General features: G+C 37.3%; 2 protein-coding genes and 1 long non-coding RNA gene across 10 annotated transcripts in view; 1 reads left to right on the forward strand and 2 right to left on the reverse strand.

Annotated features, from left to right (window-relative positions):
* Window positions 1-462: 462 nt before the first annotated feature.
* Window positions 463-6,540, reverse strand: LOC124293989 (putative uncharacterized protein DDB_G0272516). Its single transcript, XM_046737237.1, has 2 exons — window positions 6,056-6,540; window positions 463-4,620 (listed from the first exon to the last, which is right to left on the reverse strand). The coding sequence occupies exons 1-2, from the start codon at window positions 6,538-6,540 to the stop codon at window positions 4,545-4,547; spliced, it is 561 nt and encodes a 186-aa protein (XP_046593193.1). The 3' UTR covers window positions 463-4,544.
* The window catches only part of LOC107221568 (growth factor receptor-bound protein 14), a 300,280-nt gene continuing 273,862 nt past the window's right edge, over window positions 463-26,880 (reverse strand). For all 8 annotated transcript variants that reach the window (XM_046737232.1, XM_046737233.1, XM_046737231.1 and 5 more), the window contains 3 exons: window positions 8,093-8,361; window positions 7,468-7,561; window positions 463-6,834 (listed from right to left, as the gene is read on the reverse strand). In XM_046737232.1, coding sequence (XP_046593188.1) covers window positions 6,562-6,834; window positions 7,468-7,561; window positions 8,093-8,361 — 636 coding nt within the window. In that variant the 3' untranslated portion in view covers window positions 463-6,561. The remainder of the gene's footprint in view (window positions 6,835-7,467; window positions 7,562-8,092; window positions 8,362-26,880) is intronic.
* Window positions 6,749-7,504, forward strand: LOC124293990. Its single transcript, XR_006903850.1, has 3 exons — window positions 6,749-6,889; window positions 7,199-7,328; window positions 7,394-7,504. It is a non-coding gene; the product is annotated as an uncharacterized LOC124293990 (long non-coding RNA).

Genomic DNA, 26,880 nt, shown 5'->3' on the forward strand with positions numbered 1-26,880 from the left:
GTCCCCGACACACCTCCGAAAAAGCTCGTTGAAAATGAAAATTGCGACTGTATTTTTTTCGTTCAAAACTTTTCCTTTCCTCGATACGATTTTATTCGCATATATTTCATATATATTTTTTTTTTTTTTTTTTTTTACAAACAAACTCTTACGCGGTAGAAATAATTTGCGGGAAAATCCTTTCGGACGGATGTGAGAGAAAAGTACCGTGAGCGGAATGAAAAAGGGGACCATTAGGATTGCGTGACGAAAAAGTGATGATGTTGAGAAAGGGGAGGTATATGAGAGAGACAATTGTTGGAGTAACGTAACATATGTGATATACAAAATGGTAAACTAAAGGTTTGTAAATTTTTTTTTTTATTCATTTTTTTTTTTCTATTCAACTCGTTTATTGATTTCGTTTCTCTTTTTCTCCCACCTAACTTTATTTCTACGTTATTTATATTTTCTTCCCTTTTCTCGTTGTTGTTGTTGTTGGTTTTTTATCTTTTTTTTATTTTTTTTTTTCCTTCAGTATTTCGGTCTTGAACAATCAAAAATGAATGACCGCCGTTCAAAATTGATTACCAAGTTACCGAAAATCGCCTAAATAGGTCACATTTGCACCGAAGGCCGAAATCTCATTTATCATATATATATATAATATATATCCGATATCTTGTTATAATAGAACGGTAGAAAAAAAAGGGAAAAAAAAAACCATTGTACATCAATAACGAATATTTCGTATCGGCTCCCATTTAATATTCTCTACCACACGTTGCCAACATGGGGAAGTACAAAAAAAGATCAGTAATAGTAATACAAATTTTTTTTTTTTTTTCCTTATTCAATACTTAATACTACATTTATTTACTACATTATTTTTCACCTTATTCTCGTAATTGTAATAGTTTCTTCTGTTTCCGCACTTCCGAATTGTGCGGAAAAATTTTTCTCGTTTTTTTTCTTTTTTTTTTCCTTCTTCTTTTTTACTTTCTACTTAACGATTCTACTTCGCTTGTCTTTTGATTTTTTCATTGTCCCCCGATAGTCGACGTGGAGATCGATACAGGATTGCCGTTTTTTTTTTTTTTTTTTTTTTTTTCAACTTACTGTTTCATCCGCTATCTTGTTTTGTTACGGGATAATTTCAATTCTAAAAAATGGGTAACTGTTTTTAATTTTCACGACGCATTATTACAATTCACGAAAGAAAGATTTTCGTTATTTACCATTTCTCGACAAAAAGCGTTAATACAATTACACAGAAGAACCGAATACAAAGTGCGTACACGTCTGCGTAAAAACTTTCTTTCCCGGTTGCGTGTTTCTTGTCGTTCTTTGTCTAATTTTTTTATCCCTAAGTTTGCTGTGTCAATTTGTTTTTTTTTTTTCTTGTTTCTTTGTTTTTTCACAAATTTTTTCGATCGAAGATATCTTCAGTAATATTTAAGAGTCGAGGAGTGGTGGGGGGTAAAAGGAGGCACTCCCCAACGCCCAAAATATTACCAACGATTCATCCTTACTATTAAATTTCAGACAACAATGAAAATATCTTTATACTACGTGGTGGTGCTACAGTTATTAATACGTGAATAATAGTGAAAATAATAATAATAATAATATTGTAAATTTAAATATAACTGAGGTTTACACGGATTAATATAATAATTAGAAAATAAATAATTATCGCAAAAAATATATATATACGATGTGTATATATATATATACATATACATGTATACGTACGTGCGACTGTATGTTTTTAAGTTATCGAAATCAATGTTCAGAGTATGCGACTTTTCTGTTTTATTCTATTTTTCCTGCCCCCGCCTCCCGCGATCAAAATCCCGTCAATACCTAAATACCTCGTGTAACGTTTGTGTTAGTTTTCTTCTTTCTTCACCTCTCGTCATTGAAATTCTTATGCGTGTACGTAGTGGTTTTTTTTTTTGTTTTTCTTTCTTTTTTTTTTTTTCTATTTTATAAAAGAAATAAAATTTCTTTCGATAAAACAGGCAACCCACAGTCGCGTATCCATACTTTGTTCTTCTTCATTCTTATTTCGACAAGTACGATACGCGTACACGCATACTTCTCATTACCGAGGGCAAAAATTTTTTTTTCAATTCGTAATCTGTATCGGTGACAATATTAATGATAATAATAATGACGGTAATATTAATAATAATTATTATTATTATAATTATAAAATAGTAATAATAACATGCGGTGTGTGTTGGTAATAATGAAAATTCTCAATATACTAGCGCAAAAGAAATACGAAGAGAAAGTAAGAGAAAAAAAAAAAAAACAAAAAAAAAATATATGTATATATATATATATGTATATATACAAGTATACAGATCATTGATTTTACGGAAATCTACAGCTAGTGTAATTAGTAATGTTGACTAATGTTATTCTTGGATATGAAGGTCACAACTCAGAACACTTTTTTTTTTTTTTTTTTTTTTTTATAGTAATATAGTAATATTTGGGAGGTGGCGGGGGGAGGAGGGCCCACCCTATTTCCTCCCTCTCCGACCCCCACCCCACCACTTTTTCAGACAACTATATAATTAGTATACTTGTATATGTATGTACCTATATGTGTAGAATATGTATATATACATATATATGTATATGTATGTAAATATATATACATATACTTTGTCGATCAATCTTTTTCTCGCTCAATAATAATCTTAAAATTCGTAGTTTAATATAATTCAGTATTCGTAAAGTTGCAATATTTAATTATCGTTTTGCCATAAATTTTTCTTTTCTCTCTTTATTCGTCACACTCTCGCTCTATTTTTCGCTATCTCTATTTTACTCCTATTTCATTTAAACACATATAATATACGTATATATGTACATTTATAATTTAAGTTAATAATAATTAGTGTCAAATCGATCAATCGCATGGTAATTAACGAAAGTCTGTAAAGGTGTGAGATCATTTGTGGGTATATTGTATACTTATGCATACACACATATCCATATACAATGTATATTATACATATATATTTATACATGTGCACATGTAGTTTGGGAAAAGGCTATACAAAAATAAGCTTTCAAAACTAACGTTGAAATTCATTTTGTAGGGAAGTTGTTTGAAAGAAAAGAAAATTGTAATGAGATGATTATTTTTGTACACCTCTTTTATACTCTCTCTCTCTCTCTCTCTCTCTCTCTCTCTCTCTTTCTCTTTCTCCGTCCATCTTGCCTAGCAAGTTCATTTCTTCAATATTTTCAACCAATCTAAAACACAATGCTGTCACAATCTCAATCGTATTCTAGTTTGATTAGTTAAAATTTACTACGTAGTATGATGAATGAATTTTTGTTCCTCTTCCCTTTTCTTTTCCTTTCAATTTTCATTACTTATACAATTACGACGTTGATAATTATAAAATTTTTTAAAAAATTAATCTACAGTCTATTAATTTATGTCTTAGGTTTTATGTGTAATGATGTTAATGTATTTATCTTACTGCACAATATAACTGGCGCTTTTACTGCGATTCGAACTCTATTTGAAATCCGTGCTCCGCGCTATTTTTTTTTTTTTTTTAATTTTTTTATTTATCCTTCTTACTTCGTTCAACTTAGCGACGCGTTAATGTTAATATTAATATTATTACAGGTGGTCATTGATGAATCGGGATTATTCAAAACATAAGAGATTAACGAGAATATAAAAGAAAATTGCACATGTGAAACTGAGAAAATGACGATGAATGTGATCAGATTTTCGGTTTCGATTCTCGTCATTTCCAAATACATACCAATCGGACCCTTCAATATTTGAATCTTTCGATATGAGATCGTTGAAGTTTCCGTAATACGTCCGATTTCAGCAACAAAAATCTATTCCATCCTAGATCAAATTGACTCTGATTGCCAATGATTCAAATCTAATCACCACACGTTTGTACAAGTCATTCACTTGAATTTTTATGCTATTCTAATTTTCATCTTTTTTTTGCTTTGTTTATTTTCACACACGCGCTTGTGTTTCGACTCTATGAGAAGAAAGAAGACTCGAAAAAAAAAAAAAATACGAAAGGAGGAGATAATGCATATAAAACTTTTTGTGCACAAGATTTCGCGTTGTTATTTCAATAACGAAACACGCAACAGATCTGCACGTAGCAAGTTAACGATAATTTCTATCATCACTGTTATTGTAATTAACATTATTATTATTCTTCAGTTTTCTTATTATTATTATTATTGTTATTATTAATCAATATTATTTCACTGCCCGCTTGTTGGTGTATTACGAGGTACAGTGTTTTAACTTTGTAAATGAATAAACTTACACTACCAACGTTTATAAAAATACGCACATAGAATAAGAATAAATAGTGAGACAGAAAATTGGTTTTAAAAACGATTATCGGCAATGATACTTAGAATTTTATTGCCTGCAGGGCGCGATAATCGGCCCTCTCAAATTTGGTCGTCATATTTTCGTTTATTGTTAATTTTTACCGAGCAACAACATTCGTCACGGGAAAATAGAATCGTGCAGATTATAAATGCTATTAATTCATCCATTCATTATTATTATTATTATTCTTATTGTTGTTGTTGTTGTTGTTGTTGTTGTTGTTGTTGTTGCTGTTGTTGTTATTATTATTTGTATATTTATTATTATATTTATTCAAACTGAAGGTCGCTCAATTATGACGTGATGGAAGTTAATTGATATTTATAAAGTTATAGGCATCTAATCGTCAGTTTTTTTTCTTCTCTTTTTTTGTATGTATAATCGTATTGTATTTATTTTTTTTATTTTTTTATCTTTGTCCGTCAAGAGTTACATACAATTTATAATAATACCGCATACGAGGGAAAGGAAAAACATGATCGTGAGAAACATTGTTATTATACCTTGATAAAAGTATAATTCGTCGAACATACATACATACATACACACTAATAAGCATATATTTCCTTTTTTTTTTTTAAAATAATAATTCAAGAGTTATGAACTTTCACACTTGTAAAATCAGTCGTTAAAAACATAGAATAAATTGGAAGAAAAATACGCCATTAAAAACAAATACGTAAAAAAATTCTATCTTATTATTCTAAGTTTAATCAATACGAAGACGAAAAAGAAAAGGCGAGAGGGAAGAAAATTACATCTCGGCGATAAATATTTTCTTCTTTTCTGCCTTTCTTTCGTCTGCACTGTGGCATAATTTTTAAAAAATGTCACTTTCCCCAAATTGAAGATTTAAGGCGATTATTGTACCAAAATTCAAAACGACGTTAACCTAAATAAAACAAACACAAATATATGAAATTTGAATATCGATTTACGATAGGTACCATTTAAAAATAGGGAGCAAAAAAAAAAAACAAATAAATCATTCTTTCGAATTTGTCGTTGTGTGAATCAAGCGAAGTGAGATAGAAATGAAAGAGGATAACTGATTGAATTAATAAATTTTCAACGTTCGGTGAACAAGCGAGTATGGATAGTGTATCTGTAGGTATTTTATTCTTATTCGTAGCCTTTTTTTGATAATTTTTTTTTTTTCCATCGACTAATCGCATTCTTGGCAGTTTGAAACGAATATTAGACACGAGAATTGTAATACTCGGTTTGTTCCTCGTTAAAAAAAATGAAAAAGAAAAAAAAAAAAAGGAAATTAAAAAACAAAAATCAAGTAATAGGGAAAAGAAACGTGTGCGGAACAAAAAAAATTCTATGCGAGATATAATTCAAGTCGATCAGACGTGTAATCTATTAACAATAATAACAGTTCAAACGTTTCCTTAACAGCCTTTCATTTTGTTTAAGAAAAGGAAAATTGTCCTTTTCCCCATTGTTATTTCGTTTTTTTTTTTTATCCCAAATTTCATAATTCCCCTTTCATCTCTCATCTACGCATCATCAACGTCGACGTAATTCCGTTTGCAAATGTTCCAACAACCCGATGTCATAATGTAACGATTCGAACCTACGTTATTATCGCTGCGTCGGTTGTTTTTATCGTTGCCGTTGTTACCGATAACGACGCCGTTATCGCTCGTCTTGTTGTTCTTGTTGTTGTTGTTTTTATTGCTGTTGCGATTATTATCATTAACATTATGGTTATTAATATTACTATTATTGCATCGATTACACTTTCCATCTTCATCATCACCATCATCACCACCACCGACAACAATAACAACAATATTATCTTTGCCGCTGGTGCTGATAGCGCTGCAGTTCTTCTTTCCTTCGCTCATCGGCATCAAAGACAGGGAATAAATGCCCTCCGAGATGCTAACGGTCGGATTTTTCTTCACAGTTGTCATTGTTCTTGTTCTTGTCCTCGTCGTTGTTGTTGTTCTTGTCGTTATTGCTTTTCTTGTTGATGCTCTTGTTGCTGTTGTTGATGTTCTTGTTGTTGCTGGTTTTCTTCTTGATTTTCTTGTCGTTGTCGTTGTTGCCGTTGTTGTTGTTGTTGCTGCTGTCGTTGATGATGATGATGATGGCGTTGTCGTCGTCGTCGTCGTCGCAGCAACGGGTTGTTCACACATCTACACTCAGAAGCTTGACGGCTACGCCGACGTGATAGAGGGTGTCGAGGTTCGCGGTGTCAAGGATGGAGAGTTTCGAGGCCCCGGTGAAGAGCCCGGCGACAAACTTGTCATCGACGTATCCTCCTGAATCATCGTATTCGACGGACTGTGGACCACGTAGTGAGTCAATCTGGTTGGAAGGCAGCCGGTGTTCAGTTGGTAAAATTCAACCAGCTGCAGCAGGTCGTAGAATTTTGTAGCACCGCTGTCCAGCGAGTAGCAGTAAGTATCTCGCAAGTGGTGGTCCGTTATCTGGGGAGGGAAATTCAACGAACGTCAGTCGTCGTTCATCCAAGGATTTGATAAGGTGAATAGGTTACAAAATGACTCCAAAATTAATTCCAAAATTATCAAAAATCATCCAAGTTCAGTAGGTATATACAGCCGGTTCTGGAAACAGGTTCCTATACCGACATTGTTGCCGACACTTAGCCAAGACACAAACCATTTTCCAGAATGTTCTGACGGTTTGGGATATCACGACTTGGCTAACTGCCGGTAACAACAATGTCGGTATAGGAATCTGTGTGTGGAATCGGTTGTATTTACCTATTAGGCTGGCAGAAGCTCATTCAAAAGTAATCAAAATTGACTCATAAAGATCAAAATTTTTCAGATAAACCTGAAAGGTTTAGAAATGGCTTAAAAATGACCTCAAGTTACTCGAAGGTGGTTTGATTGATAACGCAAATTGACCAACGATAAGGACTGTTCAAAAGTGATGAAAGCCGATTCACGATGGTCAGGTACTGTAAAATTTTACTTTACTTTTTCTAATCAATTTATTGATTGATGATATTTTTCAGAACAGTTGTACGGGTAGAAAACAAGTAAAAAAACAAAAGAACAGGAAACGAGAAGTAAAAATCAATAAAAATTACTCACCAGTTGTATTTGAGTATGGAGAACTTTTCCCCCAGATTTGTAGGTCAAAACAAAAGCGCCTGGATTACTCCTGCTATCTCTGACGAGGAAAACTCTGCAAATGAGAAGGCAAAAAACAAAAAATAAAAAAAAGAATTAGTTTCTCGACGAGAATCGGCCAGAAATTATGTACGAGAAGTAAAAAATTATAATGACAAAATTATTGGTATAAAAATAAAAAGAGAGAAGTAGAGTAAAAAAAAAAATCCAAAAATCCAATCCAACGTTTTGTTCTCGATACAAGTGTTTCGAATTTCAGACCATCGATTTATATCAGGCTGAATTTGGTAACGTTAACGTAACGAAACCTCAAGGTCTAAAATAAATCATCAGTACTGTGCAATTTAATGACTTTGAAGGAGTTTGCTTATAAAAATTAAACTATATTTTGTTTATAACGATTTACTAAATCTCGAAAATTCCTATAAATGCAAAAAAAAAAAAAAAATCATAGAACGGAATACTCTTAACGTGTGAATGAAAATGAATTCGATCCGGTAGAGGCGTGGAGTGGAATATTTTTCTAGGATATAAAAAACAAAAGGAAAACCAAGAGAAAGAAGAAAAAATATCATATTCCTCTCACCCGTCAACGGTGCCGTATTTGTTGACGAGAGCCGCAGCCTGATCTCTGCTCATGCCCCTGTGGAACCACAGCTGGGTTACATGAATACCGGCTTCGAGTTCCTGAATTTTTGCGAGGTTCTGATCATGTGGCGCTCGGGAGGAAGGCCTCCACCTACGTTTCCAGGTTGATCCTTCCGCTACGGCGATCGCCTTCGCCTCCTTCGGATCGTCGACGATCCTGCCGACGCTTCCGGTAAAGTCCATGGCGACGCGGGACCTCACGGATTCCTGAAAAGATCGATTTTCCCATACCATTAGAAAATGGTTCGATTTCCTCGTAGATTTTTAACAGCAACGATAAATATATTTTAATAAAATTACATATACTTTATTGATATAAAAATCAGGGTTAAAACATTTACAATTTCTTTTTTTTTTCCCCTCTCAACTTTTCGAACGACGCGTTATATATATATATGTATATATGTTTGTATATGTATACACAGAAAAACCGTTTATCGCTCGGATAAAAAAGACGGAGTACAAGAGGGATTGATTTATATTGCCATCCGAATCGTCGTTCCTGTCCAACGTATAAGACTATCGCTGAGCTTATACATAATTAAATGTACAAGTATATGATTGCGATATTGTAATTTATCGGATACTCGTATAAAGTTTTTATTTTTTTTTTATTTTTTTATCTCATTTTCTAAATTATCGTTTTTTTTTTTTTTTTTCTTTTACAACATCTCAGAGTTTATAAATATTTATAATTCTGTCAATTTATTCGTATACACTACCGTATGAATTTATCAGTGATTGATTTTTATCATTGATTTATTTTGTACAAACGCAACGAACTGTGTTTCCTGGGATGAATTTAGAATCGAATAATAGGGGGAATAAAATTAAAAAAAATGTAACTCGGATAAAACAAAATACATACGTTAATAACGTGGGCAGGACAAGACTTGCTTAATTTATTTATTTTATACGTATAATGATGCGATTGGGTCAACGAACGGCCATCTATTTCTACACCATAGTTTTCGGCCATAATTTTGAAAGGGCGTTGCGCAGTCTTCGGGAAATTTATTATCGACATCTTGCGCGAGGATAGAAACGGAAACATAATTCATCCATGCTGCATAGTAACCAAAGAGAATTTATTTACGCCCGTATTACATACGAAATGAAATATGAACTCCCATTGTGTGAAGAAAAGAAAAGAAACAAAAAAAAAAAAATATGCAATCGATCGAAATTTCCAATTCCGAGAAGATTTCTTGAATCGAGTTTGATATCCTTTATTGTTAGACGTGGAATTCCATAATACATAAATAACTATAATGCCAGGTTATAATAAAAAGTCCTCGAGTATAAGTTGTCCGACCAAAGTTACACGTACACTCAACGAAATTGATCACGGTTTAAAATTTCTCGACATTTTCGAAGACTCCTCGATTAATTCCATTTCACTTGACAACAATTTTTTTCCAATTCGAGATTGCAGAGAGTTTCACGTGATATCAGACAGAGCTGTTGAAATGATCGAAGCGCGGCGCCACCTGGCGGGAAAATTTTCAACTCCAACCGCGCTCGTACTTAGGAATAAAGTTAATTTTTTATTCCACATTTTATTCCCCTTCGATTTCAGGCGACAAAACGAGAGTCCGATAGCTTGCGCAAATTTCTCCGAAGTTCAATACCCGTAATATTCGGCCGGAGCGATCAGCTGACGGGCGATGAGGCCGCCATATTGGCTCAGCGTTTCGACGCCCGGTATTTCCATTCCTCTCGAAAGGTTTCCGTTCGGCCGAGCGTGAGATTCGTGTCTGGAAGGATATCTCCGGAGGGCTATCGAAACGAATTTCGTCGAGTGTACTTCCCGCAAAGCGTCGAAGGTGATTTCCCAACGAATCCCAGCCGGTAGGGCAGGCTGGATTAGAAGTTAGGTTAGCCTCGCGAGAGAAGAGAGAAAAAAAAAAGGGAGAGAGAGAGAGAGAGAGATATTTCTCAATAGATTCAGCTCGCGTCTACTACCCACTCCGTCGAGACTGTACGCGTTGAATAGAAAATAATAATTTATTTGTTCGCGGTCTCGCGGCGAGCAGACAAGACTCTTTCTTAACCACAAACCGACGGCCCTGCAGGCGAGCACGTGGTGCAGGCACGAACGGTCATGCATTATTTTGCCCACGCGTTTCGAAGCCGCTACCGTATTCTTACGAAACAAAATACACGCAGAGAATTATTACCGCCTTCGTTATTACGCGCGTGTTACGAGGAAGAAAATTTTTACCTCATGTCGTGTTTTCGGCAGACGGTAGCCGGTTTTCAGGGCCGATTTCGATTTCTCTTTCTTTTACTCGAGGAGTCGTTCGCTCGGAAATCGTATGAATTACTTCGATTCATTGACGTTGACTTCGAGCGATTTCTTGTGCGTCGAGTCATACTCTCGGAAATGACGAGAAATTAAAAGCGAATTACTGGAACCGGTCGGAACGTTGACGAATCGTTGAAGACCGGTGAAAATCACTCGACGAAAGCATTTGCGCGATGGGATAAAATTCAAACAATTTTTCGTTTACTGGAAAATAATACAACGATTTCTTATGCGATTCCCGATGCTTGTCGCGCGATTTCTCAAGCCCTATCACGTGCTCTAAAGTGATTTACAATGACTTCAAATTATTTCCATTCTTTGGATTGTTTCCTCCTTATTATTTCGAAGAATATTTCAGTCGCCCAACTTCCCAGTATTCCCGATTCGATTTGCATTTGCAGTTAAATTTATGACTTCCGTGAGTGAATGGCCCCTATTTTTTACGTTTCATTATACGAAGTGCTGCCTCTCGCTAATCGCCTGCCTAATGGTGCGCGACTTATACACGTAATTGCACATGTAAGTGCCGAGGTTTTCTTTCATCTGAAAGGTGACGGGTCGGCTACTCGGTGAATTGTTCCACTCATCGAGTGTCCGTTACACGAAATTATTGAAAATCACAAGTACGACTTTGAGCCGCTTGATAACATCGATAAGAAAAATCCGTGCGCTCGACTCGAGGTTTCAATAATCTTCATGAATTTTTATATCGTGCAACCGCACTCGAACATCCCGATCAATTATATTCAATTAATTCAAGATGTAGACGAGCCGATAGAATATCGCCGGTGGAATAAATCTCGTCCACTTTCAAGTGGAAGGTCATTATATGTATGAGCTATAAATATGTTATCGCACATATGCCTAAGCAGGTTACACGTGCAGCTATTACTTGTTACTTTGTGCGAGTATATCATACACGTAGAAAATACCGCACACGTCGTCAATGCGAACGTTTATCGTCTAGACGAAATGGAATTACATCGTTTGTCCCGTGCAGACAGGAAACTCTCTGGTATATGTAAAACGGTGAGTATAACGATGCAGGTGGATGTCGAGTTCCACGTGTAAATGAAAATCCTACCACTGAGTGACTTATGACCGAACGGACAGCTAAGTAAAGTTTCAGGAGCAGCAACATAAATTGGCCTGATATCCGAAAGGCGAAAGCCTGTCAAGTTAAAGTGACGAGAAAAAAGAAAAAAAAAAAAAAAATAAACAAACGGGATCAAACGTTTTCCTCGTCGTTGTCACACCTCGTCAAATACAGCTATAGAACGATAATAACTCAACGTCCGATTTTCCCGTCCTGAAATTCTCGCGGAATTCCAAGATTTATTGGCCAAATATCAGGCTCAACATTTCCGGTTCCGCGACGGAAATAAAATAATACAATTATAGAACGGGACAAAAAGAAATAAAAAAAAATAGCTTTGAGAAAAATTATAACGTTCGCATCGACGACGATAGCGAAAAATGAGGAGATAAATAGAGTTTTTAAGGAAATCGGTGAGTCAGAAATCAGTTTTTTTTTTTTTATCGTTTGTTTGGTTTAAATTATATTTTTCAATCCCGTTAATATCCTTGACCACAAAACTTCTCGAGACTGTACTGACGTTGATTTTGATATGGAGAAATAAAAAAAAAAAAAAAAAAATCCAACACTCGTTATTGAATTAATTCTTTTTTATTCGTGAAAACTTTCAACGAACTCGTACAAAGCTGGTGAAAATTTTCTTAATCAGAGTGATATTCGTATGATAAATTTTTACGAGCTTGAGTAAAATTTCTTTACGAGTAACAATGTGACTTTTAATTACAAGAAATCTAAGTGAAAATTTTTCACATTACACTAATAAAAGGTGAATAAATTTTGACAAAGCGAAAAATATCGCGGGCTGAAATAGACCGAATCTACTAGATTCGTTTTCCAAACTTTCGTTTGTAATTTAGGTATATTCGTTTCACTTAAATATCTTTAGTAAAGTCATCGTATAATCTTGTAACAATTTTCGTTACATCTCGTTGTAATGAAATTAAGAAAAACACAGATATCGAATTCGTATTAAAAAACTCCATCGTCGAGTACAAAATTTTCGTCTTCATTCTATCTCTTTACAAGTACGCCGCCGAGAGATGAAAAAAAAAAAAAAAAGTAGCAGAAATTGTTAATTTGTTAAACCGGTAAATTTCACTGTAAACAATATAAAAACAGTTCGTCAAAAATTTCGTCGCGTTAACTAGAATTTTTCAAGTTTAACTAACGGCTTGTATTTGCTTATAAATTTGGTAAATAAATTCCACTTGGCTGTATACTAGCAAAATTTTTGCTGCAGTTGCGACTTTTTTCGCGCGCATGTGCGTTCGTGTGTGTGTGTGTGTGCCGCTTCGCACTTTTACACGTTATGCAGATGTGCGTCGGCTGCATCAAAGCAGCAGCAAAGCACCCGGCTGTGTTGCCCGGCGCGACGGCTTCGGATCGATGCTGGCTGGACCAGTCGACTTCCCCTTTCGTTCCCTCCCCCGAAGCTGCAGGCCACCCCGATGGCCTTGACACTGCAAACATCCCTGGGACGCGTTACGTGCATCCGAGACTCTTCTCCCTCCCTCTTTCCGTCTCTATCTATCTGTCTATCTATTTATCCGCCCGTCTATCTGTCTATCTATCTATTTATCCGCCCGTCTATCTGTCTATCTATCTATTTATTCGTCTGTCTATCTATCTATTTATCCGTCTGTCTATCTATCTGTCTATCTATCTATCTATGTATCTCTCTCTCTCTCTCTCTCTCTCTCTATCTATCTGTCTATCTATTTATCCGTCCGTCTATCTATCTATCTATTTATTCGTCTGTCTGTCTGTCTGTCTATCTATCTATCTATCTATCTGTCTATCTATCTATCTATCTATCTATCTATGTATCTCTCTATCTATCTATCTATCTATCTATCTCTCTCGCTCGGCAGGCTAACAGATATGTATAAAGCCCGCTTGAGGACCGACCGGAAGTCAATTTTAGCCCCTGAAGTGAACCTCGATCCCCGATCGCTTTCGGCCTCGGTCAATTATTCGGCCTGCACCGTCATATCGTCCATAACCATGCACAGTTTTATTTTATAATATATCGCGATTGAAACCGTAAAGGAACGAAGGCCAATTGTTCTATATACACACGATCATTAATCAAAGGTACGGAGGACGGGGGGGGGGGGGGGGGGGGGGGGAGGATGTTGTTAAAAATATAACGTGTAAGAAGTCTACGGAGAAACAGAGATTTCGATACCTCTGACGAGTATGTGTATGTAAAGAAAAACGATCGGTTTTCTTGATTTGCGTATTTAGGAACGATGATGCGTGGTGATGATTGAAAAAAAAAAAAGTGAAAAAACAGAATATAATGAATTATTCAATGGTTTTTGTACAGTTATGTGAATTATAATACGTATGGCGATAGTGAAAAGAAACGAGAGAGAAAAGAAAATAAAAATAATACCGTGATTTTAGTCTGCTTGGCAATAATTGAAGGACAAACAGTTTTTAGTGCCGCTCCTCAAATCCTGTAATTTTTTGAAAATATTTTCTCTGCATTAACCCTCGAGATCTCGTCTCGTCGTACGCAATATTTGAATTTCCAAGATTCAAGAGTGCCACTGCAGAAGCAGCTTGAGACCCATTATAAAACCGTGTTTATCATAATGGAGAGAAAGAGAAGAATCTTCAATCCTCCGAACGTATTTTATATTCATGATTATTTATGTGTCAAATAATTTTTCGAGACATATCGGATATGTTTCAGGTATAATGGATTGACAAAATTGATAAAAAAGTTTCTATTCTTGACCAAAGAGACTCGTTAAACGGGTAAAAGGTGATGCGGCGAATAGGTTGAAGGAATTTCATCGAATTTATATATCTGAATTGCAAACAGTGTTGAATCTAATCGCGAATAGCGGTGAATACGGAATTAGTTACACCAATAATTCCCTCGTCTGACAGAATGAAAAAAGAAAAAGAAAGAAAAAAAAAAAAAAATAGTAAAAATAGATAAAGTAAACGGTTCGTTTGAACAGTCACGAAGAAGTTGCAAATCATGACAAGGCGATCCGTAAGACCGAGCGGAAGATAATAAAAATAATGAAAATAATCGCAGGTGGATGGTAAAAGAATAAAAGGCGAAAACTAGGTGGCACGGTTCTATTCTCCGAATCGAATTTACCGTGGCGGTAACAGTAACAATTTATCGAACCTTACGTAGCTGCGAATTGCGAGTGCAATTGAGCTCCGGTGTTAAAATTGTCGTATCGCGGAATGTAAATTTTCATCCTGAAACCCCGGAAGAGTCCCAGGATTTTAACCGTAATGAATTTATCCTCGCGTACGGATAACATGACGCTGATATTGAACGTGTAAACCTCGAGACACGGACAAGGATTACTTTTTAATCAGCCCGGCGGTAATCAAGAAAGAATTCTCAATTAAGAAAACCGAGGAGCATCGAATTCGTTCGCCGCTGCTGTAATAGAAGAAGCTCCGCCTTCTCTCGTTTATAATTCCCTCTTTTTAATTAAACCTCCACACCTATACGGCGCCATTTAATACCGAACCTTTGGAAAGCTGGATTCCCTCCGAATCCGGATACTAAGAGAAATTTCTTTAGCTTGTTTTAGTTACCGTATAATATTGCGATTTGAATATCGTTGGAAAAGAAATTTTCGATTACAGTTTCTGTTTATCCCGCACAATTGAATATGTTGATTGATTTCTGATGAATTTTTGGGGATAACTGTTGTTCCCCAACTTTAAGAACTGTCTCAACTCAATCAATTCGAAATTATTTTTAATTTGAAAAATAGCGATTTTTCATCGACACTTCGTTACAGTATTAACGTTTCAAACTTGAAGCTGACAGAGATTTTTTTCAGTTCAATAAGACGCTCGGCATCAATTTACCGAAATACGCTGGCTCAAAAAAAAAAAAAAAAAATATATATATATATGCAAGTGAGCGTTGTCAAAAAGAACAGTAACACGTATATTAGATTTTGTGGTTACAGGTATAGAACTAATTTTTCATTTTTTACCTAGAACGATATTTCTAGGTTATAGTCAAAAATACGAATACGTAGTTAAAGGAGCGTACAGTTAACCACAGTTGGAAATTTCTCGACGCTCGCACGTGGCTTCGCGCCTCACGTATAGATAGCACTCACCGAGTCGCAGCGACTGCGAGAAACCCGGCCTAGCAACTGCTGCCACGCCGTGCACCGAAAAAATTTACTATGCACAGGGTGACCAGTTTCTGACTGAACCCAGACGAACCTGGAAGTAAGTATTGCTACCGATTTTGAAGAGGCAACTTTGGTTTATACCGTGAAAGCCGAGTTAGCCTCATTATTTTAAGTAGACAGCCTAAATTTTTGACACCAGAAACAATCGAAAGATAGAATTGTCCAATGCGTGACTTTCCTTGATCAGATTATCATCGTTTCTTACAATTAGTTAAGGTTCGAATTGTTCGGCATTCAAAGACTCTCCATTTACATTCAATTTATAGGCAATCCGAGTTTTGACTCTGATGCGATAGATTTTCACGCATCGAAAGAAACAGATCACGGTGTACAAAAGAGTATATGTAATATAGACGGACCTAGATCGGGATGAGAAAAGTTAGCGATAGAGCGGAGGTACGAGGAAGGGTGAGAAGGCCGCGTGCACGGATCGATCCTGCATGCAGTGGGTTGCAGTTAGCAACGGACTTCTGTTAATTATAAATAAGGGGAATGTCGGTCGGTCCGTCTGTCTTCCTGTTTTATCGACAAAACCGTCGAAAAAAAACTAAAGAAATCCACCCAAGCTTAGGGAAATCATAAGGTTCGTCATTGCGTTTGCAAACGATGATCAGGCGTTTGAAAAATTGAAGGAAAGACTGTGAATTTATACACTTGAAAAGTTTATTTGCACTGGCATTTCGGGTTAAGACGCACGAATTCTTTCCATTCCATCGATTTTGGCAACGTTTCCAAGTAAGCAGACAACCATTATCATCAGTGTTATAATTTTCGAAAGTTGGGGGCGATTCCGTCGCTTAGGAGACGAAAATATCGTAAAATACGCACTCGGTCGGTAAGACTTTGAGGTATGACGTCACGTCGAGGACCGCGCCTGCGCGCAACGCGATCTCGAGTTTCGGTTCCCAAACTACGCCAACTTCTTTCTGCAGCACCGGGGATCCCTTGCAGAAATTCGTAGTGAGAGTGAGCGAGCCGACACGGTGCAGCAGGCGATTCCCGGGCCGAGTTCCACCGCGTCGGTCGATTAAACTTGATAATTTGCCTGCCTGGGAGCGGCGGAAGCTACCAGAAGAAGGCCGGAGAGCCAGGTTCAGCCTTTCAGGATATCCGCATTTCGGAGCCGCGCAGCAGGTGGCACTGCTTAGAATTTAATCCCGATTCCGTTGCCCGCGGATTTCCCTGTCACCGATGAAATGTATCGCGTTAGACGTCGAGGGTGCGGGGGAGGAAATTAATTCCCAATTATTCGCCCTGTAGCAGCCAACGAAATGGAGGGGGGGGGGATCGTTAATCGATTATCGGTTCTCCGTTTCACGCCTGCACCAGAAAGGACAATTATACGGGTTTATTCCCTGCATAAATGTATACAAGTGTGCAAGAAACTCAGCTCGATGACCAAATTATGCCGATATATTGGAATGATTAAGAAGTAGTCATTTCAACTATTTTCAGAATCGAAAGATCTGTATCGCAAATTTCTCTCATCAAGTGCAAGGACATTAATGAATTTATTTTGCAATAATAAAAGTATTTTTATTATTATTATTATTCATTTCTATATTTTGCATGCTTAATGATCAAATTTTTGCAGGCTGTTTTTGTTTTTTTTTTTTTCTTTTCTTTTCATCTATTTTCAGATCGTAATTTAATTAGGGATATGACGGTTGATAAGAAGAATAAGTTGATTGCAGCTGCGTGTAACCGCGAGTTACGGTTTCTTATTTTATTTATTTTTTTTCCCCATTTCTGCACTTCGTCTCTTTATCACATCTTGCACTCGTTTGCAATTTCAATATTACCGGAAAAGTAAGTTGATTACAAGTGCGTGTAACCGCAAGTTGAGGTTTCGTATTTTGTTTTTCACATTTCTGCACTTCGTCTCTTATCGTTTCACGTGTTCAATTTTACCGGTTAAATTCATTCCAACAATGCCGTAAAATATTCAACTATCAACAACTTTCTAATGAGTGATAGAATATATAAGCAAAAAAAGTATACGCGAAAGTGACTCGGCAGTGGTTTTCTCACGACAGTTTAAGAAAAGACACGCTATATTCATGGAAGGAAAATGAAAAGGAAAGCAAAATGTAAGAAAACGCGTTGAAAAAACAGCGATTGAATTGAGGGAAAAAAAAAAATATATACACATTTATGTTTCTAATATCTACAATAATACAGTGAATTTCACTGACAATGAGTTAAAAATCAGCTCGATGTTTTGCCAAAAAATTCGTCAGCTCAAACCGAAGAAAAGAGAACAAACTCGAATTCGTTCTCGCGGTCGATATCAGGTTTAGATTTCACGAGTCAACTTCTAGAGCTAGCCTGACAATAAGTTAGCTATATATAATTATATATACATATATATATATATAATGCAGAGCGATTCGAGAGTCCAAAATTCACCTGCGATCCCCTAAATATTCATCTGACTACATTCATCAATGTCATCCGAGTTAAGTCTAAGTAAGCAGATATGAATAAGTGACCGCACACATATTTGCAGTGTAATTCAATCAGCGATCTTGCCAAGCAGCTTTTTGCCAAAAGAGAAAGAAATTTTTAAGCGTTTGTTTTTCTCTCGTTTTTTGTTCAACCTTTTTCTATTTTTTCATGACTTTTTTTTACACCTACCAAATTCTTTCTATCCTTTTTCAATTACGTAAGTAATAAATTTAGACACACATCTTCAATATTGTGCAATAATCAGTTTCTGACGCTGGCTCATTGGTTTTAAGGAAAAGTAGAGAAAATTCACGCGATACGGATCGAGCATTAAAAACTTTATTTTAGAACGATCGACGATTTGAGAACGAGTAATGAGGTTGGGATTTTTTAGGCATTGATCGTGCAAGGTTCGCAATTTTTACCGTCGCTGGTTTTACAAAACCTTCGCGAACATATTTTTTGCATAAATATAACAGTTGCAAATCAAATTGTGTATCAAAGGAATTGGAACGACTGATTATGATATATTTTTTGAAATAAGGAGGAATCAATCCAGATCAAACTGCAGAAATCATTGAAAATCATTGCTGATCACTTGAAATCATGACGTGCAGCGTGATAGAAGTGAAGGAAATCAACTTGATCGGCAGGCGTTGAAAATCATCGAAATCGTTACAAGTCCAGCCGTAAAAGTCAAGTGGTTTCAAATACTGAACATTCCATTGATTTCTATCTTATCTTGTGCTTTTGTTTTTTACCACAATCGAAAAATGTAATTCTAGGTAGAAAATGAAAATTAGCTTTCTAGCTGTTACCGGAAAGTCTAGTATCCGTTGCTATTCTTTCTCATTACGATCAATGTTGCTTTATTATCTTGTAAATGTTGCGAAAATTTAACGCTTGTGCAACGATAAATTGACGTTAAAGCCTTCTTTAACTAAAAAATCAGAGTAACACCCGTATTCATAGTCCTTCCTTGAGGAACAAGGATTCCTTGTTTCTCATTTCACGTTTCATAGACCTTCCTCGCCAGAATAAGGAGCCTTGTTAGATTTAAATATAGCCGAGTGGCGCTTCGATCAGCAGTTTTACCACCATAAGCAATCACATATCCCTAAATATGTCTTCCTTCTGAAAGGGAGAGCCAAGTTGTGACTATGAAACCAGGACGCCCCCGAGATTCAAGGAAGCCTTCATCAAGGCGTCCTTTATCCTCGAGATAAGGAGAGACTATGAACACGGGTGTAAACCTGAGAAACTGATTTTTCGTTGCAATAACCAAAAAAGGATCGACGATAGCGCAAAATGTTTACGCGTACCTAGTTTTTCCAAATTCCAAAAATATTCAAACAGTTTTTTCAACGATACCTGTTTTACTCAATATTTCTAGCTACTGTAACAAGTGAAATTTTTCTCAATGTGTGGATGATTGTCGATGGATCACTGAAAGGTCGCCTAGAACGCTAGGAAATCAGGGATAACATTGAAAATGAACGAGAATCGCTTAGTTACATTGAAGCGGAAAGAAAAAAATGCATATGACAAGGTAGAAATCATTCGAAATCAACGTCAACAAAGACCAGTAATCATTGATTCGATTTCCAAGTCAATTTCTCCATCTCGACTCTCTGTAAACGTAAAAAAAAAAAAAAGAAAATGGCGGATTAAAAAAGATTCGAAAAAATGCCATAGTCGCCTATTTCTCTCTCTCTCTGTCTCTCTCTCTCGAGGGTTGATAACCCCTGAAAGCACCATTGTCATCGCAGTCAGCCTGTTGCTAGGCGGGCGCGTCAATTGCCGCGCTCTTGCATGCAAGCAGTCGTCAAAACTCGGCTTTCTGCGCCGTCTGCTAACGAGTGAGCGAGCCTCTGGTGTTCTCTTCCTATATTTTTCTCGACAGACGGTCGTGATAACTTGACGTGGTTTTGGACGAAGCCGTTTCACCGACTTTTTTGCAACCAGGCGGGCGAAACTCTCGATATTCCCCCCCCCCCCCCCCCCCCCCATCCCAACGTTTCCCGCCTTCGAACGCGAAATAATTCGATTTTCCCGCCATCCGGGCAACGATCGACTTATGCATCGAAGAAAGTTTGCCGCGACTTTACTTTAACCCGGAAATCTGCGAAACTTTTTGCCGTGCGCGGAGTTTTGCAAATTGCACGATTTTAGTTCCATTCATTTTCATATTAACAATTTTATCCCTCCGCACGATTTATTTACATTCGTTGCTACGGAGCTTCGTATTTTTTTTTTTTTCTTGTTAGTTTTTTTTATTCTTTACCATTTATTTGTTGTAAAATTTTTCGCACAGCGATGGGAAAATTTTACCGATATTTCCTACATTTTTCCTCAACGTTTCGTACAAGAGAAACGTATTTTATTACAATACTTCGCAGATCGAATCACGTTGTTAAGTTGTTTCTATCGCGGATATTATTTCATGCCGGCAGACAGAACGAATGTTCGTGCCTGGTGCGAAGAAGTCATACATTTTTTGCGACCTTTCTCTCCGCGGCACAGAGGGAAAGGGGGATGAATGTTGAAACGTTTCCTTTTTTTTTCCTTTCTTTCTCTCTCTCTTTCTCTCTCTCTTTCTCTCTCTCTCTCTCTCTCTCTCTCTCTCTCTCTCTCTCTCTTACTACATTTCGTTCAACTAATTTGATAGAAAAACGTATACTTCGTCGTTGTTGATTACTCCGTGTTACATACGTATAAGAAATATTTCAAACGCAAGAGGCGAGCAAAATTTTACCACGTTGAAAATAAAATTCAACGAAAAATACAAAAAAATAAAAAACAGTCACGCGAAACAAAAACTGTTTTTACCTTGAATTACATGGTGGATAAAATGTGCGCATAATTTGAGAAAATGGGAATGATACGTTATTTTGTAAATTACAAAGTCGCCACGCGTAACGGACAAAGTGTAATAATTAATTTCCACGGTCGCGTCAAAGTTTAGAAGTCTGAAACGATGCTTGAGAGGGGAAAAAAAAAAAAAACAGAAAAACAATTCCAACTGGTAATGTAACGTTGAGAAATAAAGAAAATAGAAAGAAAGAACGTAGAGACAGTAAAGTAGGATTTCGAAACCGAATCGATACCCTCAAGACGAATTCGATCAGCCTGATAAGGCTTCTCCAATTCTCTATCCATCGTCCTTTCACCCTCTATTTCACGTGCATTGGTTCTTGTAATTCTTCCGGAAGATAATAAGTAGAAGATGAGAGGAAAGGCGAGTGAGCGAGAGAGAGAGAGAGAGAGAGAGAGAGAGAAAGAGAGTTCGATCATCGCCAAACCCTTGCGGTCCAATAAATCTTGAACCAGTTGGCAGAGTAGAAAGAAGAAGAAGAAGAAGAAGAGAAGGCGGAGGATGACGAGAGCCGACGCCAATGCGTGTTTACGTGTGTAATTAATTCAAACACACGGCTCAAGTGAAGATACGTTCTACGCGAAAGCTTATCATTATCCTTTAAACACACTGTAAAGTCGCCTGCACTTGCGCTAAAATTATACAAGAATTTTAATTGTTAAAAAATCGACACTATTTATTGTATATTATTACGACATAGTCGTGGCCATTGATCGTCGATGTTCTGATTTGGTATTTTTAAAATAGACCTTTCGTTGCTTAAGAATACGATAATTTGATTATCGGTAATGAAAAACGATCCAACTTTTTCCCCTATTAGTTATTGAAAAGGAGACAATGTTATTATATTTTTATTACGGTGAGATAATTTCGAGGACTTTGTATAATTCGCTTCGAAATACTTCCTTCCTCTTTTTTTCTTTTTTTTTTCTTTTTTCTTTTTTCTTTCTATTCTTTATTTCTTTCGCACAGCTCCGCTTCACCTGATTTTTCCCACCACTTGAAAAAACCAGACCTGAAACGCACCGTCTCGCACGAACAGTAGCATAAGACCTTGAAAATAACGACTCTGAATGCATTACATATTTCGGTGAAAATCGTATCGATGCGTGTTTAAAAATTAAAGATTCGACTCTCGAGAGCCAAGGAACAGGCATTTACATATTTATAACGTTACGACGATATGCAAGAGGAAGACAGAAATAATTCAAGTTCCTAAAATACACCGCATCTTTTTTCCCAAACGAACGGTGCGTCGAGTTTATTATACATTAATACGTTATACGTGATACGTGACACCGTGTATTCATACATGCAGGTTACATTATATAAACTCTCCTGTATTTTTCAACCGAATGCAGATAATCGTTATTATATAACATAACGAGTGCTCGAAGAGCCGCGGTCGAGCCTCTTTATTTAATTATGTGTGCAGGCGTTTTTAAGACTGAGGTTTTTAGTTTTTACAGTTTTACGAGCGGCCGTAAGCGCGTCGATTATCCCTGAAACATCCTGCGCCGTACGCGGAAAAACCGTTCCGCCAATTCTAACAGAGCCGAGTTTTATATAATCCGTATATTTATTATCCTCGAAGCCTTGCGCACAACGCCTCAAGCATCGGCATCCCGGTTTTTAGGAGCGATAAAATAGCCACCCCCCCGATGCTACGTGCCAATCAGTTTGAGCGCTGCGCTAAAATTCGCCAAATTTATGTCTACGGTCGCCCATTATTATTGTTATTGTGATTACTGAAAAAAAAAAAAAACATACACTCGGAAAATCTCTCGAAACTTGAAAATCAACCACGCATGCGCCGAATAATTAAATCTCATTGGTCGGCAAAATCTTCACGCAGCGATATTTTTGTCCGCGACGCAGGCGTGCCAACCTACGCAAAATGTCTACGTTTGAATTTTCAAAGAGCGTAAGCGTTGAATTCCGAGCGTTCTTTGAAGAATCGACTTTCCGACCCGACAACAAATGCTTCCGAAACCTTTCCGAGTCGCTGCCTCGATTATTCGAGATTCTAACCTCGAAAATTCGTATCAACCGCATCGCCGGCAGAAAGAGTTTGACAGCTGAAACTCGGGATGGCCAGCCGATAAAACTCGCGCATGCGCGGTTGATTTTCAAGTCTCAAGAGATCGTCCCGGTATATGCATATGTACAACGACGCATACGTAGACAGATTTTGCGTTACATAATCATTTCGGAGTCCTTGGCCGTGACGCGACTTGTTCCAGTCCCAAACCTGACCCAGAACAGGAAGCGTGGTGACGTCATTTGATCGCCCGTAGAAAACACGATCTCATTGTCAGTAATCTTGACTTACTCTGAAACGATTGTTTTTCTTTTTTTTTGTCTAACACGCGTTTCGAACTTGCAACGAATGTTCCATTCTTGACGTACGTAGCGTTGGATATCTTGGAAACTGATTGATTTTGTAAAAAACAGAAGATAAAAGAGTTTGTTTTTGAAATACGACATATTCGAAAGGTTAATACGGCGAAGCTGTTCGTTTTCTTAAATCGAAACGGAGTTTTGTTCGTGAACTTGACTGTCACGCAAATGATTTCCGAGGTTTTTTTTTCTTCTTTTTTTTTTACAAAGAGTATTTTTATTTCTTGAACAAAATATAACGATCCATGGATATACGGTGAGTAAAATTTTTGGATAATCCAGAGCTCAAAGTTTGGATATTCAGACGCTGTCGCGCAGATATAAAATCGCTGTGATTTCGAGACAAAGTCCGAGGTAAATTTCGGAAAGATTAAAAGGGAGTCTTCGGTGAAGTTCAAAGGTCTTCGATCGTTGACTGAATACTTATGAATTTTTCACCAATTGTCTTATGTACTCACAATTCAAATATAAACTTATCAAGTAAAGCGATTTAAAAATCTTCCCAATTATTGCGCGCGCATTGGCTTTAATCGTAGAGAAAGCTGAAATTTTTTTGTCGACACACTTTATATTACCACGGGTTAAAAATAGCCACCCTGACTTTTTTGATCAGACTTTTTCAAGTCACTCGGTTTATTGCCCGTACTGATGGAATTTTTTCCTTCCCTAATGTTGAAAACTTTTCTGCTGCCATTGATCGTAAAAATTCGAAACAGCTAGCAGGTATTCGTACTATTTCGAGTTGGAATTAATATTATAATTCCGTGAGCTTTCAATGAAAAACTTTCGGACTTTACAGATGCGAAGAATGCGTAATCGCATAATTCCAACCTCCACAAATAATTACCGTAGAAGTATTTCGGACGGTTTGATATTACAGCGGATGCACCTGCGTCCGATAAAGTTATGAGGGCGTAAATCGGCGGATTGTTTTACTGTCGTTGCAGTCGTAAACGAATCCTTTTTATTTACTCACCGCGGACTGCGCCGCGTGGTTTTTATCACGGGTATGGCAAAAATCCAACAATATCTGCGTGCAACGTAAACTGCATACGGGATATCACCAACACGCCGCTGCATCCGTCCGACTGAAAGATTCCCGTTGAAATTGTAACAGCCGTCGGGAATATTTTCGCCGGACAGATTTACACACGCTGTGTGTCGACTGCCTTCGTGATGGAAAATTTATTCGCTTTTCCATCTAATAAATTGACGCCGCGAGTTTTCGAAGAAACGCGTTTCCTCGGCCAAGAATATCAACCTCCTTACGAACTATTTCCTCGATTTTCGTTCCTCGTGGGATGAAAAAACTTGTCGGAGCTTAAATTTAGCGACGGTTCCGGGTGTCAAACGCATCGGTGCAGCAGGATTTTGAAAGCTTTTTTCGGCGGGTGAGCATAATCATTTCGATTTCAAATTTTCAACCAGATTTCCTCGTTCAGCTCTTTATCTTTTCCTTCTTCCGTTTTCTTTTTCTCTCTCTCTCTTTTGTTTTTCTTTCTTTTTCTCCTTTTCTTTCGACCAAGTTTCGTAGGACGCGGAGTCCGAAAGGAATCGCGGTAAGCCAGCAAAGATTGGTATATAAGCGAAGGCTAAACGAACCTGGAGGCTAGCCAACCTGCGAGCTTGTGCTTGCATCGCCGATATTTATGGGCTGGCGCTAGGAGGTCCGTATGATTTAAATCTCGAAACTTTGGACCCGGTTTATATCCCCGGGGACGGCGACCAATACCTTCCGACAAAATGAGCAAGGAGGTGAAAAGAAGAAGAGGAAAAGAAATAAAGTAAATAAAAATCAGGTAATATCTCAGATGCGTGAGTGAAAAAAGTCCTCACCATTAGTCGTCAAAGTACGCGGTCATGCACTCGATATGACGCCAATTTATCACCGTAACGACCTCTTGATACGTTCAGTTTTGATTCTTCCTTTTCTTAATCTTTTTTTTCTGTTTTCTCCTTTCTTCTTTCTTGTTTCCACCACGTTTTCGTCCATTCTTATCCCGCCGCAGCTTTCTTTTCGCCTTGTCGATCATCCAAGTCAATGAACCACGTCACGTAACGTATGATGAATTTGTTACCACGGGCGATGGAAATATTTTGCTGCTGTTATTGTTATTATTAATATTGGTATTATTATTGTTATTATTATTATTATTATTCAATTTTCAAACGATCGTGTACGAATTAAATCGCCATTCTCCGCTAACTATGTATCTGTATAAAATCGAAATAATTAACCGGCTGTCGGACAGCGAACGTTTTTCTCGTTCTTCATATGTATATATAAATATATATATATATATATATAGGTATATATGAATATATACATGTGTACGCGACTCTGGACGTTGAGCGCAAAATTATAATATATCGCATATAGTTGCCCTGTGGGCTGGTTTGTCCACAGGGAAATATTAGGCACCTGTAAAGAGGCGTGCGTGTATTATATATTACACGCGAGTGAAAGATCGTTAGGATATATACGTATAAGAAACGACACGTGGCGATGCGTATTTTTTGCGTCTGGATACGTGTCTATGAGCACGTATATACGCGTTACAGTGCCGAAGGCTCTGCCTCGTTTCATATATATCTTTTACTGAGAATAATTAATCGCGTGTCAATGACGATGACAGTTTGACGTCCAAGTATCGTACGGTTTCGTTATGCCATGTCGGTTCGTTAGGCGCGCCAAAAAATCTCACTTCCGGTGTACTAATAGTTTCACCCACCTGCGTGTGTTCTTACGCGTAGCTCCGTTTCGCATATTGGAAGGAGGCTGTTCGACGGAGACGGATATCGAGATCACTCTGGCCTGACGTTACTTTTGATCAAATCCTTTCGTTGTGTCCGCCAAGTTGCCGCTGACGTTGAGACGATTCCAACGAGCCCTAGCAAAGCGATTTTCGACCACTCAGTCCCGAGATATTGAAGTTTGAAGTTCAACGTTAGCGCGAGTCGCGTGAGGCTTGAGCAACGCGGTCGCGCGCTAATCGCGCATCTCGCGGTACCGTCGAGTTTCAAATCAAGATATCTTGGGACTGGCTGGACGAAAATCGGCCGGTAAAGGCTCGTTGGATTCGTCTTGACTTTGGCGATAATCTGCTCGATGAAAGACCGTCGAAATCGGTTTATCAGACTTCGAAAATTGCTCGGAAAATTTTGTTTTACGATAAAAAGTGGTGAAAGATTCTTTGACAAAAGAAAAGTTAACTGATTTGTACATGTTTCGTTTATGGAAAATAACGAATCTGAATATAATTCGCCAAGATAAAAATCGATCAATTTCGTTATACCATCGATCGAGAAACCGTTACGACCTGGCGAGAAAAGAGAGGGGAGAAAAAAAAACTGCAATGAATACGGCGAAACTGGCGAGATAAGTTCACTTCCAAATTCGCTGCAT

This window comes from Neodiprion lecontei, chromosome 4 (assembly GCF_021901455.1).
Source record: "Neodiprion lecontei isolate iyNeoLeco1 chromosome 4, iyNeoLeco1.1, whole genome shotgun sequence".
In the NCBI taxonomy this organism is placed as follows: Eukaryota; Metazoa; Arthropoda; class Insecta; order Hymenoptera; family Diprionidae; genus Neodiprion; species Neodiprion lecontei.